This window comes from Oryzias melastigma, linkage group LG4 (genome assembly GCF_002922805.2).
Source record: "Oryzias melastigma strain HK-1 linkage group LG4, ASM292280v2, whole genome shotgun sequence".
Taxonomy (NCBI): domain Eukaryota; kingdom Metazoa; phylum Chordata; class Actinopteri; order Beloniformes; family Adrianichthyidae; genus Oryzias; species Oryzias melastigma.
In genome coordinates this window covers 6217257-6231807 of record NC_050515.1, presented here as the reverse complement: position 1 = coordinate 6231807, position 14551 = coordinate 6217257, and the positions used below count along the sequence as shown (strand labels likewise).

The 14551-nt window shown below is 35.1% G+C and overlaps 1 protein-coding gene across 1 annotated transcript in view; it reads left to right on the top strand.

Annotated features, from left to right (window-relative positions):
- rnf11b (ring finger protein 11b) overlaps positions 1 to 11204 on the top strand; it is a 17011-nt gene extending 5807 nt beyond the window's left edge. Inside the window, exons 2-3 of the mRNA XM_024278965.2 lie at positions 5504 to 5673; positions 9201 to 11204. Coding sequence (XP_024134733.1) covers positions 5504 to 5673; positions 9201 to 9372 — 342 coding nt within the window. The 3' untranslated portion in view covers positions 9373 to 11204. The remainder of the gene's footprint in view (positions 1 to 5503; positions 5674 to 9200) is intronic.
- The last annotated feature ends 3347 nt before the right edge of the window (positions 11205 to 14551 follow it).

Here is a 14551-nt window from a genome sequence, read left to right as displayed (position 1 = left end):
TTCAGCTTTCAATTTCAGCATCTTCAGCAGCTAAATTCATCTTACAGCATTCACACTAGCATTATCGCAGGTAATGCTATATATCTCAATCATAATTATGTTAAAAAGTTACGTTTTTAAAGTAAAGTTTTAGAGTGCTCAATCAATGTTTATCCTGTTGGATCTCAGGTGTGTTTTGGATTTTGCCCCCTGTGTGATTGAGTTTGACACCCCTGATCTAGATGGAGGTTTGAACCTGTTGGTACGACTTCTTCAGAGTCTGACTTTAAAAAAATGAGACGAAGTCATTGTTTGTATGGACTTTGTGTTGATGCTGAGCATTTCAGCACAATGGGAGGAGGGAAGCGGCCAGAGGGAGGTTATTTCTGATTTCATTGTGTTTGTGTGTACGTTTGCATCACAAACATGTTGTGTGTTGAATGTCGGGATTAGACCAGCGGTTGGTGTAATCGGTGCTGACTCACTGTTGTGGAACCGAGCTGTGGGAGTGAAGGGAGCCTGGTGTGCCTGCATCAGTGTGTGTGTATGCCTGTTTGTGTGTCTGAATTTGTGTGCTGCTGTGTAGGTTTGTGTGTGTATGGGTGAATTTGCCTTTTGTGTTGACATTAATTTTTGTAGGTGTGTCTTTCAACCCTAATACATGTTTCTATGTGTGTGAATGTTTTTTTTCTGTGAATTTGTTGGTGTGAATTTATTTGTTTGTGTGTATGGTTGTATATTTTTCTTTGTGTGAATGTGTGTTGTGAATATAAAACACATGTTTTTGTATATATGTGTCGTAATACATGCTTCATGTGTGTTTGTATGAATTTTTATGTTGTGTAGATTTGTCTGTTTGGTTGCATATTTGTCTTTGTGTGAATGTGTCTGTGTGTGAAAGTGTACATATAAACACATATTTGTATATGGTTGTGGTAATACATGTTTTACGTCTGTGATTGTGTTTGTGTGAATTTGTCTGTGTTTTTGTGTGAATTTGTTGGTGTGAATTTATTCGCATGTTTGTGTGAATTTATCTGTATTTGTGTGAATGTGTGTTTGTGTGAAATGTTGTCCGCATTTGTCCATGCGGTTGCATTTGTCTGTATTTGTCCTTGTCTTTGTGTGTATTTTTACTTTGTGTTGGGGTGTATTGGTCTGTGTGTTTGTGTGTTTCTTTGCTGTGTTTTTGTGTATTTGTCCATGTGTTTGTGTGGATTTGTTTGTGTGAATTTGCCTGTGTTTGTGTGGATTTGCCTGTGTTTGTGTGGATTTGTCCATGCGTTTGCATTCGTCTGTATTTGTCCGTGTCTTTGTGTGTATTTTTATTGTGTTTGTGTGTATAGGTGTGTGTGTGTGTGTGTGTCTGTATTTGTCCGTGGTTTTGTGTGAATTGGTCTGTGTATATAGTTGTATATTTGTCTTTGTGTGAATTTGTGTCAGCATGTGTGTGGTATTACTTGTTTTACGTTTTTGTGTGTGTGAATGTGTCTATGTAAACTTTCTAGTGTTTTTTTGTAAATATTTGTATGAAATTTTGGCCAAATTTTACCTCATTTTAGTCATGTTGGCTATTAGTTAATGAAAACGTAGCATAAAAGGTAAATATGTTTTTAAAAAAAGGTTAAGTTGTGCGTTTTTTTCTTGTTTGTTTGGATCTGTGCTGTTGTGTTTGCACCAGTTTTGATGACATCTATTGTGGCTTCCACTGTGTCTGAAACACTTTCCTGTTTTAACCTGTCACCGTCTCTGCTTTTTTTTTTTTAACAAAAAAAACAAACGTAATGACGTAAAAATGATCAGCTGAAATGCAAGTTAACTTGATCTTTGTGTTGTTGAGATGGTTGAAGACAAAAACACACAATCGTCTCCATATTTTCTTCTTCAGTTTTACCTGAATCCTGCTGGTTACAGAGAAATAACATCATAAAATCGGATCATAACTGCAGACATAACTGTTCAGATGGGCAAATACACAGAGTTGTGTGTTTCTGTAGGATAATGTGAGTTCCTGTTTGTTGCAGTGATCCATGTTGTGTTCAGCCTCTGACACAGTACCTACTTCTATGTCCAAATATGGAGACAAAAGCGCTCGGTAGCAGCAGGGAGCTGCTGCTAAACAGTCATTGTGCTGCAGGTCAGGAGGATAATCTGTGAGAATTACTTTTAAACGACCCTATTTTTAGTCTTCACATTTTTTAGATTTTCTCAATTCCTGCTGTAATTTGATAAGTATGAAAATGTTTACTTTTTTGTCACTTTTATAGCTCATGTAGTGTATTTATGTGATCAGATTATTGGAATGAAGTTTGTACATCAGTTTCATGCGGTGATCCGTGCAGTAAGCACATCCTGTAATACTACGTTCTATTTTTGTTTGCGGTTTCATGAGGTTTTTGTCTGAAGAGTTTAGGTTAGCTATTCCCTTTTCTAATTTATTTTGAGGTGTGCACTTGCAGGCGTGCAGGTTTCTTTCTGCAGCCAGTTTCCATGAAAGGCTTGACACTTGCTTGTGTTTAAAAAAACATTTAAAAACATTTACAGAATGAATGTTTGGGTGTCATTTTGTATTGCAGAAAAAAGTTGAGATTCTGGTCTGTTTTTTTTGTCTGTGGACACGTCCGCATTAACCGTACCTCAAAGGAAAGCTTCAATCAGACAACATTACTCTGCAGAAGTTGGTTGGAGGTAAATCTGTTGTGATGAAGCAGTTGGTCTCTCTCTTTTTGTGAATGATTGTCAGAGGGTAGGTAGATGTGGGTCTTCCATCTCCATTTGTTCCTCTCCTTCTATTTCCTGGTACCTGTAGTTTTCAACACTTTCCCGTCTTTCTATTGGCCGCTCAGGACCGGCCGTTGGTTCTGGGCTCAGCGGCTGACCGCGTGTTCAACGGAATAAGTCGAGCTGGAGTTTAAACTCGTTTGTTTTCATATCATCCTCCACTTCTTCCTCTTTTGTGTTTGCTGTAGCAGTTTGACATCTGCCTTCTTTAAATGAGACTCTGTGAGGGGCTGTTTGAAGAGCTTTTGTCATTTGTGCACAAGTGTGTAAATCTTTTCATCATGTCAATCTATGGAACAACTTAAATTTGCATCCTCAGTGCAAAGTTAAGCTAAGATTTAGCATTCTTGTGGGTTTTTTAAAAATTGTTTTCAGCTAAAATGTGATTATTTGTGAAGTTTTCTTCATTCTGCTTTAAAATATTTTTGATTTTCAATTAAAAATTAGCATAACTAAAGTTTTGACAGTGCCTTAAATTGTTCCCTAAAGACCTTTAACACCTGAGGCGTCGCTGGTGACGCTTAAACACAAAATATTTAACTTGAATGACATTGATTGTGTTAACGGTTGAAACGTTACAGTAAATCAAAGAACATAAACACTTGAGCTCCAGGGTTAATTCAAACATCAAGAAGTAGTTTATCTTGAAACATGTAGTCAAATGTGATCTCAATTGAATAAATGTTCTCAACTTGAATCAAAATCACTGATTGTATGAGAACTGGACTAAGTGACTCCTCCCCCTGGTGTTTCAAACAGGAAGTACCCGCTGACTCCAAGAAGCAAAAACGCCATAACCTTCAATGGAGAAATAAACAGCAGAATGATAATTTCTACTCTTCTACTTTATTTTATCATCCTCCTTCAATATTTTTTCTGTAGTGCAAATAATTTAAGTTATAATTGATTTGATTTGAAAATGTTGACAGTCTCACATTTGTTAGCCCTTTTTTTCAAAAAATACATAGAAAACAATAAAAATATCGAAGGACATTTTTATACAGATTATTAATTAAAATTAATGAAATCAGAATGTTCAAAATAAAGACAGATTTTCTGTAGCCCACTTTTAAGTGGTATTGGTGTGGGCTCCCAGCAAGCTCACTCCTGATTGGTGAGAGTGGTTGCCATGGAAATGTTGACTCAGGCCAACCTGGCTCTGACATGGCACCGTCCGTACTGCGAAAAAACACTGACTTCATTTGATTTGATCCAGATATTTTCAAATTCTAGTTGCTTATATTTACTATTGTAAATAAATGTTTAAAAAAGAGGAAAAATTGAGTAATGTTGGCTTTTCTTCATGATGTCCAGAATAATATGCAATAAAGCTGTGGTTGAAATATTTCATTTATTTAAGAAGCACTCATATTTATACTAAAATCACATAATAAGAACAGCCCCTCACTCAGAACTGGCATGTGGTAAATCTTGAAACAACCATGGAGTTTCATCTTTTGTCACCATTTCAAACACGGTTAAGAATACGTTCAAGCAGATCAAAGGGCCCTAAAATGGTGACGCATAAAGATGTATCTACAGTTGTTATTTGGGTAAAGCGGGATGTTTTCAGTCAAGGCTCGGCAGCATCAACCAAAGTTTTTTGATTCGACTGTCGGGTCTTTCAAGCTGGCTTGTGTGAAGTTTTGCTTTCAGTTGGAGGCCGTGAATAAAGTAAAGCCTGCACCTCCAGACAGTAGAGGAAACACTCCCCACACAACGAGTGACTGTAGTCACTGTGCAAAAATGTCTGTGGAAGTGTGGCGGCGGGGGGCACAAACCACAAAGTGACTCGAGTCGAGTGAATAGAAAGTAACTGTTAAAAGAAAAAAAAAACAGGAGATTTAGGTTCTCTTTTCATAAAAAAAACATATTTTACAGTATGGTACACTGTATTTGCAAAAATATATAATACGTGTGTTAAATCCAGAGGCTGTAATGTATTCTAGACATTAATATAGATGTGCTTTTTAGATTATTTTTTAACTGGGTTTTAAGGAAATCTTTGTACGTATTTTCCAGAGTATACATCACTGGTTTTTTTTTCTTTCATAGTTTAGCCAAGGGTGTGACTTATACTCAGGAGCGATTTATTTGTGATATATTTTTTTAAACATAAATAGGCTCACATATTCATTATTTTTTCACTAGCAACCGGTTGCCCTTTAGCAGTTGTTTCCACTAACAACCACTAGAGGGTGCTGTATTTTCTTCTAACAGTGCTGGAAGAAATGTCGTCCAAAACAAACACGGCAGAGAATCGGATTATTTTCTTCTTAAATGTTGATATGTATCTAATTATTGACACTGCTGTTATTCTGCATTTTTGTTTCTCAAAGTGCATTTTCATTTCACAAAGTAAATCACTTATTTTTTATTCCTGTAGCTGTGGCGGCTGAACATGTTCAAACATTTGGACAGATTTGATCCCATTAGCTGAGTTGGGTAAAAGTGAGTTTTTAACTTCTGCAGAGCAGCTGCATGGACATTTCATCCTTTCTGTTTCCAGATATTTGTTTTAAATATGTTTTAATCAGTCGCTGTAGCAGATATCATAAGGTAAAATATGATTTACAGATATTTGGTCCCCATTTGTCGATGACCTACCTTTCTGAACAGTTATAGTTAGTTATATAGTTATATATATTTCCCATAATTCACCTGTCACGTGGGCCTTTGTACCACCCCTATCTTTAAATTGTATGATAGTTATCCTGAAGAGATGTTCCTGTTTGGTTTTCAGGAGCAGATCCATGTACCTGTTTACCACCCCACGCCCAGCCAAGCCCGACTGGCCACTCAGCTCACAGAGGAGGAGCAAGTCCGCATCGCTCAACGCATCGGACTCATCCAGCACCTGCCGAAGGGCGTCTACGATCCGGGCCGGGACGGATCCGAGAAGAAAATCAGAGAGTGAGTAGAAAGGTTCTCGGTAACCGGTGAAGATCCAGGAAGACGCAGACATGAAAGCTGCTAGATCGACTCAAGAGTTACATAAATTATTTCATAGATTATTTTTTTTGGTTCTCTACTGGTGTTTTTCTGAGGTGTCCTTTAAGTGGGTCAGAGGTTGACCTGAGATACCCTCAGCTGGTCTGTCGTCCCAGAAGGAGATAACTGTGCCATCACATCTCACTGCCTGAATCACAGCTGCAAGTTCAACTTCCTGACCTACTTTTTAGCGTCTTTTATTCTGAGAAAGAGCCGTTGGGAAGACAACGTTCCTCGATCTTCATTCAATCTAAGATGTGCCCATTTGTTTTTTTAGATATCGTATCTGGTTTCCAACCAGTGCTTTGTTTTAAGAATGTGGCTGAACAGAGTCTGAGCCTGAAAAGAGACACCTGAGGTTTCGAAAATGTTGAGTTAGCTCAATCTTCTGCGTCCAGGATAACTTTGATTTTATCACAAGCATGCAAACAGAAACAAAAACACGCCATCGTGACTGTGATTTCATGGCCACAGGTTGACTTATAAGATTACTTCAAACGTGTTCTTACTTTGAATTTGATCTCATTAAAAGAAAAAAAAACTTCCTAGACAGAAACATCTTTGGATTTGTCTTGTTTTGTCATAGGATAAAGGAAATAAAATTTGTGATTTAAATCAGATTTATTTATCATTATATGGCGTGAATAACAAGAAGACAAAGTTGGAAAGTGACATGGAGATACATACATTAAAATATTTTTTTAGGGTTAGAATTTTAAAATAATTTTAGCCCCTTTAAATCTACATTTATTTTCTGTTATAAAACAAATCACATGTTTTTGCTTTCAAATAGATGCTAAATTAAGTTTTGATATGAATTCGTATTAAGGGGCTAAAAAGCGCCCGACTTATAGACATATCCTGAAAAAACTACATCTGCACACTGTTGTTAAATAGGTATGTAGCATAACACATCTAAGTAAAAATAAAAATAAAAAAAATATATATTTAAAAAAATTACTAAAGTTAACAATGTTTATGAATATCATTAAAAGGCAGTTAAGTTTAGTTGATATTAAAATAAGCCGCTTTTTTCCTTCAGTAAACAAATATTTTGAAAATTAAGATATTTTATTTCGATGTGGGGTTGTGCTGGATGTTTGGGGGAGATGTTGGGATCTCCATTATTATAACCCGCAGCAGTCATTGACTGGAAAGACCAGATTGTTTTCACATATGGAGAAATTTATGCGTCTTTGAGAGAAACTCTGACCTCCTCCACATCCGCAAAAACTCATCAAAATCTGCACAGACCTATGAGTGGAGCTTCAGGAATTTTTTTAGGATTTGCTAACGAAATCGATACATACGTGTTGGGGATATCCAAGGTTTTGAAATTATGGGATGGCCCCACACTTGCATCTTGGCAGCAAAATGTGGGATTTGGGGATTTTTCTCACACAATACGGGAAAAAGAAACAGATTTTCAAGCCATTTTCACAAACCTTCCCTAGAGTTTTGTTGGCTTTTGACATCACAAAATTATTACTTTGCCATGAAATGAAAAAATATCTTTTACAAAATATTTAGTTAGTACAACAGAGTATTAGGGCCAGTTTACAAACTTTTTTTTTTTAATTACGACTTTAAATGTCGTGAATTTATGAGAAAAATGTATCTGTTAAATTACTAGAATAAAGTCATGTTTTTATGTCTTCTAATTTCATAGGCTAGATTTACGACTTTGATTGCAAAAATTTATGTGTTTTAAAGTCGTAAATTTGTGACTTTTCTTTATTTATTTATATGGATCCCATTAGCTTAAAAAGCCGTGGCTTCCTGGGTCCATTAATCAAAAAAACAGAAATCACAACTCATACAGAACAATCAATCATTTCATTTACAGCATAAACATTATGTTTTACAGACATACCAGCGTTTTAGAAACGTAAAATACACAGTATTACATACCATTTAAGACATGACACTTAAGTTTATTTTTTAATAACTTTACATCTCTTACATTTATTACTTATATCTCTTCAATGTGAGAGGCTGAGAGTCATAAATATGCAAAATTGAAGGCTATAAATTTACAAATGCTAAAGTAATAAATTTACTAGATTTAAATTTACGAGAAAAAAACTGAAAACATTACTTTTCTTTCTTTTTCGGTGGCTCTAATACCTGTCGTAAGAGTTTCTGTCAGCTTGGGTTCATTTTTTTTTTTTTATTACAAATCATAAGTTAGTTTGCATCAACATTAATACTAAATAGTTTTTGGGTTGTGTGGAAACTTTAAAGGTAGAAATAAAATCCCTCTTGTTTTTATTTATTTATTTTTTTGCTGTCATGTGATTAATTTTTTTTGTGCTATTAATAAATTGTGACCTCTAATTAATTAGTCGAATTAATTTCAATTATTTTTAACGCGATAATTGCTGTTAAAAGCCTCATTTTTAGGTATTTTATTTAAGTTTGTGAACTTGTGGTGCAGTGAAAGTAGTAATAGGTGGCTTCATTACATTGTTTATTACAAACAAATCTAACCTTTACTTTGACACCACCAAAGGGGGGGTGTCTTTTTTTCAATTTTATCAAACAACAAAATAAAAAAATAAAAAATAGGTCCAGATTGTTCTAATTTACCACATCAGAAAAATATTAGGAACACTTTTCTGAACTATCCAGAGAACATTGACCACAAACTTCTTAATAATGCCACAATTCAAATGTTGATACAACTTATTCCACAGTTTATCACAACAAAAGATGGTAAAAAAGACACTAGAGTGATTTATAGTTTCCTTTAACCTATTTGGGTGAATTTGATCATTTTAAAGACTAGGATAAAGCAGAAAAGAAATAGAAAGAGAATCTAATAAGGAAGAAATGAAACATCATGGTGGAATTGAACTAGGCCTATTTAGACTTTCAACTTTATTTTTTTAAATACCCTTTTTTTGATCATCTAGACACAAACAAGCGCTAAGAGGTGAAGTTTGCCTCTAAATTTTTGTCCAAACTACTCACGATGATCACCTTTTTCAAAAAGGAGCTAAAGCAGAGCGCTCACTGAAGCTGTTACCATGACAACGGGACACACCGCCTAGTAAATGGTCCGTTTTTGTTAAAAAAACTTTTAAAACTTAAAAATATAACCAGACTGAAGTTCTAATAATTGATTTAATATTTATTTTTTCTTAAATTATTATAATATGAGCAGGATAAAATGTTTCTCAAGGAGTGTGTAACATGGAAGTAATGACGCAAAAATGAGATTAACACAATTAAAAAAATAACACTAAAATGTCTGTAATTAATTTTGTGATTAGCGCAATAATTTGACACCCTTAGTTTTTGCATGATCAGTTGTTATTTTTATGACTACATTTCTCAACACTGTACTTCTTTATTGAAGCTTCTCCTTTTATTTTTCTGTTCCCTACAGGAAGTGTCTTGTCTTTATAGATTGGGAGTAATCCATAAGTGTGCGTTTTCTTCCGCAGGTGTGTCATCTGTATGATGGACTTTGTTTACGGAGACCCCATCCGGTTCCTGCCCTGCATGCACACCTACCACATGGACTGTATAGACGACTGGCTAATGCGGTCCTTCACCTGCCCGTCCTGCATGGAGCCCGTGGACGCCGCTCTGCTTTCATCCTACGAGACCAACTGATCCAAAACACCCGGAGCGCACACACCACTTCCACCTTTCAAAATGAATATCCCGGATTAGTAAGACGGTGGCGTAAAAGCAGTGGTCCATGAAAACATGTATGTAATTCTGCCTGTGAGTGAGTGAGCGAATGTGAAGAGCCAGACTTTTGTGCGTTTGTGTGGGTGTCTGCGCTGTTCCTCAGCGGTTCTGCTGGACAGGACGGGATCTGAGAAAGGACTGAAGAAATGAAGAAGAACATTCGATCGGAGATCAGCGAGTGTACAGGAAGCGGACGGATGGTTGGGAACTTCCTGTAGTCTCCTTTTAAATATGCCATACATGCACACACGAGTACACTTTAATTTCTGCCCATCGTTGGAGAGGCGCTTCTTTAGACCTCCATCATTAGATTATGGGCTGATTTGTTTTATTTTTCTTTCCTTTAACCACTTTACTTTCATAAAGCTAGACACTGGAAAAAAACAATGGTAAAATGTTTTCCAGTTTGTTAAATTTGCTGCAAAAAAAGATGCAAACCTGAGTTTTTTTTTATTATTTTTTCTTGTCGGCATACCATAGGACACTTTGGCTTCAGTGAACTGGTCATGACTTGTCTTTTTGTACAGATCGTTCCTGTAAAAAGAAGAAGAAGAAGAAGAAATGGCTTGATTGTGACTTTGTAAAACCTGTTTTTTTTTTTTTGCCTGTTACCATAAGGGCTCTTTCCCACCAGTGTTTACCAACAAAACAGGAAGTGAGGAAGGATATTTCTCTTTGAGCGTCTCTTACTGTTGACTCTATTGACTACAAAAAAGTTCAGAAAATCATGAAGTTTGACTAAAGTTTGTCACTCGAGTTTGTGCAGCAATGATCAAACTGATGCAAAGGTTTTTGTCCCAGTTTTTTCTTGAAGCTTCTTGTGTTTTAGAAAAAGGTCATCAAAACTCAAATACGACGCAGTAATACTTATGTTGATATTTTTTCTGATTTTATCACATATAACAATTTATTTTTCTGTTTTTATTCTCATCAAGCGACCTTCATCTCAGTGATTTCATTATTTACTTTCAATTGCATCTTTTCCAGATAAACCCTATCACTATAAAAGCACAAAATAAGTGAGTCACTTAGCAAGTTGGCTGTCAGCACCTTAATTTTTATACAGTACTTTAATGTTTTTCTTTTTTTTGTAACAAGATTGATCTTCATGGCCTTAGGTTCTCCATGAGAGCTGCTGAACACGAGCAAACATCAGTTACCATTAGGACGTGGGTTTGAGAACACAAGTGCCATTGAGCTGTCAGCAGTCCGATGTGTCATGAGAAATAAACATGCATCAATCGTCTTTGTATTTTGGGGTTTGGTCACGATCTATTGAAAGCCTGACGGCGCTGTGGTTTAACGGACAACCATATAACTTTTCCACAAAAAAGGGGGAAGTTTTGGATTCTTGTGAGTTCCTCAAAGCCCCTCCGTCTCGCTGATTATTAACCACATAGTCAGGAACAATATGACGCTGCATCATGACAAAAAACGTACCCAGATATGTAGGCGTTCTCCTTTCTCTCATCTCCTTAAACTTTGCTGCACAAAAAACTTCACTATCACAGGATATTGTGGTCTCTGCTTGTGACTAAATAGAGGCCTTTTATTTTGAAAAAAAAAAAAACATCTGTTTCATTGTAAAGAAATTTTCTTTTTACTCTACTAGAATATAAAAGAAAGGTTTCCCACGTGAGTCAGGTATGTGTGACATGTGTCTATGAGTGCTTGTATAACTGTTCTTTGTTTGTAAGCTAAATATGCATATGCTCTGTACTAAAGGCAAATAAATAGACATTGCAAAACAACATGAGTGGGATTTAGTCGAGTCGACGGCAAGAAAAATGAAGAAGAGTCGCTTTTATTTTCTGTTTCACAGTGCAGGCTTTGGATCTGATCCATATTTTCACAATTTTAAGGTTTAATTATAATATTAACTGTAACAATTAAAAATATTTATAAATATTTCTGTTTTAATGGTATATATAAAGTTTTTTTTGTTCAAGTTTTATGCTCTGTGATTGTGTTAAAAAACCCTCCACACTTTAGATAAGGTGAAAAACACTCAATAAATGGTTAAAGTTTAATAATACATTTAATTTTATAATCAGTTTACTACTGTGGTCTTTGAAGACAATGGTCTGACTTTAGAAGTCAATATTCTCATTGACACTATCAGGTATTTGCAAAACACCTATAATGCTAATAAATGTTTGCTAGCATTTAATACATTAATAATACTTGCTAATCTGTTAATAAAGTTTATTAGGGATTCTTGTTAAGTTTATTAACACATAAGTCGGGGAGAAACATCTATAATGCTTGCTAATCTGTTAACAAGTTTTGTTAATGATTCTTATTAAGCTTCTTAACACTTATTAATAGCTTGTTACACATATATGATGGCAATAAATGTAACAATTAGCATCATATTAACACAATAACGCCATTAAATGTGTTAACTTATGAATTTAATAAACCTTATTAGGGGTATTACACCAATAAATGTCTTACTAACACCTTATAAGCGCATTAATAATGCTTGAAAGTGTGTTAAGAAAGCTTGTTAAAGAATCTTATTATGAAGTGTTACTAAAAATATATTTAGGGAAGCAAAAAAAGTGGTTTTGCATTTTTGTTTTGAAAATGTGTTTATAATTAAACATAAAAATACATGTCTTTAAAAGTTTGCACCAACAAGGATTTCATTTTTGTCATTCAAATGGATTGCAAAGCTTAAACGTGGCGGATTTTCTTCCTGTTTGATCGACTGACTCATTTAGCAGGTCAGATGACCTTTCAGAAGAGGTGGAGCTTTGAAAACTTCGACAGCAAAAACACGGCAGATATTGGACTGTTTTGTTTTCACAGTTGAGAATTTATACAGTCATACTGAGACAGAATCCACTTCATGGTTTCAAAATGAGAAATATCCATAAATCTGAATGAAAACACTTGTTTTTTTCTTATTTGTCATATTTATGCAAAAAATGTGAACATTTTTTATTTTTGTGTTTATGCAAATAAGTAAATGCCACCTTTTTTATGTAGCTAAATAACTGATAGAATCTGGAACAATTATGAGTCTAACTAACTAGTGAAGTCTAAAAGAAAAAAAAAGAAAGAAAGTCTTAATATTAACATTAAAAAGGAAACTGAAAGTTTGGGTTTGTTGCATGTGAGTGCAATGTAATGTTCCATACACCGGCAGAAACTAATAAGAAAAGGACCAAAAGGAGGATTAATTTTCAGAAAATCTGTCTCTAATATGAAGGAAAATAAACCATCAGGTTTCTGGTAATAGTCAATAATTCTGATTTCTAGCAGTTTAACTCCATTAAAGAAAAAAATCAGAAAAACACTCGATTTTTAGGTTAGAAAACCAAATAAAAAAGTTAAGAAAACATGTTCCTTTATATCTAACTCTTCAGTTTATTCTCCTTTTTTTATCTTTGTTGTGATGAATGTTATTGATTAAACAGCTGAGTTTTTGTTTGAGGATCAGCAAAATCACTTCATCCATTTTTTCCCCAAAGGAAAGTCCCGTTCTTTCTCTTCCATTTTCACTTTGTTTTAACTTTATCCTGCCAACTTTTTTAAACTAAAAACACAAATGTAGATTTTTATTTTTTATTGTTTTTCTTGCAATATCTTGTTGTCATTTACTTAATTCCTTAAATGTTTCCGTTAAAAAAAATAAAGTTTTTTGTCTGAGTTGGGCTTCTTCCGAATTTGTTTCTAGTTTACGAGTTCCAGTAAACGTGGCATCATCAGTTGCTATGATGGGCAATGATCGCTGATTGGCTAACAGTTTGAAGTTGCGCGTTGCTTTTTTTTTTTTTTAAGGCCGTCCCGCTGTGTTGCAACAAACACCCATGAACGAAATATTGAAGTGAGATCAGATCGAGCGCCTCCTTAACTTACAGGTTTGAGGAAGTCTGTCCGGTCCGATCGAGTTTGGCGCAGAGCACCGGCGCGCGGGGTACTGCGCATGACCTCCCACGTGCGCGCTACAGTTGTTGAGCTGAAATGCCCGCGTGTTGTTGTAATGTCAGCGCTTTCTGGGAAGGATGTGGCGTTGTAGCGGGGGAAGACGGCCTGAGCGCGACGAGACTGAAGCAAAGCGGGAGGGAATGTCAGCCCTCTGAAATTGTAGCATTTCAGGAAAAATGTCAGCCACGATTAAATATTTTTAGCTACATTAAAGTTGAATACAGCTGCTTCTGCTTTTACAGAGGAAGCTTAGAGAAGATAGCCTAATGCAGCCATGTTGTGGCTTGAAAGCTTTCAAAGTTCAGGGTCACAAAGTGATTATACATCTAAGCGCCAACAGCTTTTTAATGCAAATGTATCCCAAAAAAATCACTCCATATATCATTTCAAATATAAAACTTTTATATTAGTTTTTCTAAAGGCTAATTTGGCCCTAGCATTAACCAAATTGTTTGTTTTGCCCCACTTTACCTGCATCAGATTTATAAGTTTTAGCTGATCTGATCCAGGTGTGTAACGGGGACGATAAACAAGCACACTCATTTTTGTTTAAGAAAATGTTAGAATAGCTAACTATATCTATATTAACAGTAGAATAACATAAAATAATCATTAGAATCATCAAAAGTATGGGACACTTTTCTTGCCAGGTGTATCTCATCCAATCACAAAACACACCTTTATAGGCTTGAATTGATCCATTTAAATGATGGTAGAGGGAAGATCTCATAAACAAAAACGTTTTTAAAAATCTTTTAATATGAAGTCTTAGGAAATAATGAAACAATAAGGGAAAATGCTTTACATGTACATGTCTTTAATAGCCAAGTTGAATTTCTTGCATTTTAAATCAATCTGTAACACATTTTTGATTCATTTAAATTCAGTCAAGTTCATTTTGTTAAGCTTAAACAGAAACCTACAGAAACACAACCTAAAGTTTAATTGTTGCCCTTGACACTGTTAATTTACAAATGGCTGTGTTGTTTTATTTAAAAAAAACTACATGTATATATCACGTCATTCTGAAGCAGAAATTTAGCTTTAAAAAAATCATTTTAAATGTCGTATTAGATGGCAGTTATCTGGTTAGGACAACTAAACTTCAGGATTGAGCTTTAAGGGTTTATAACAAAGATATAATTGTCATAAGCAGTTTAAA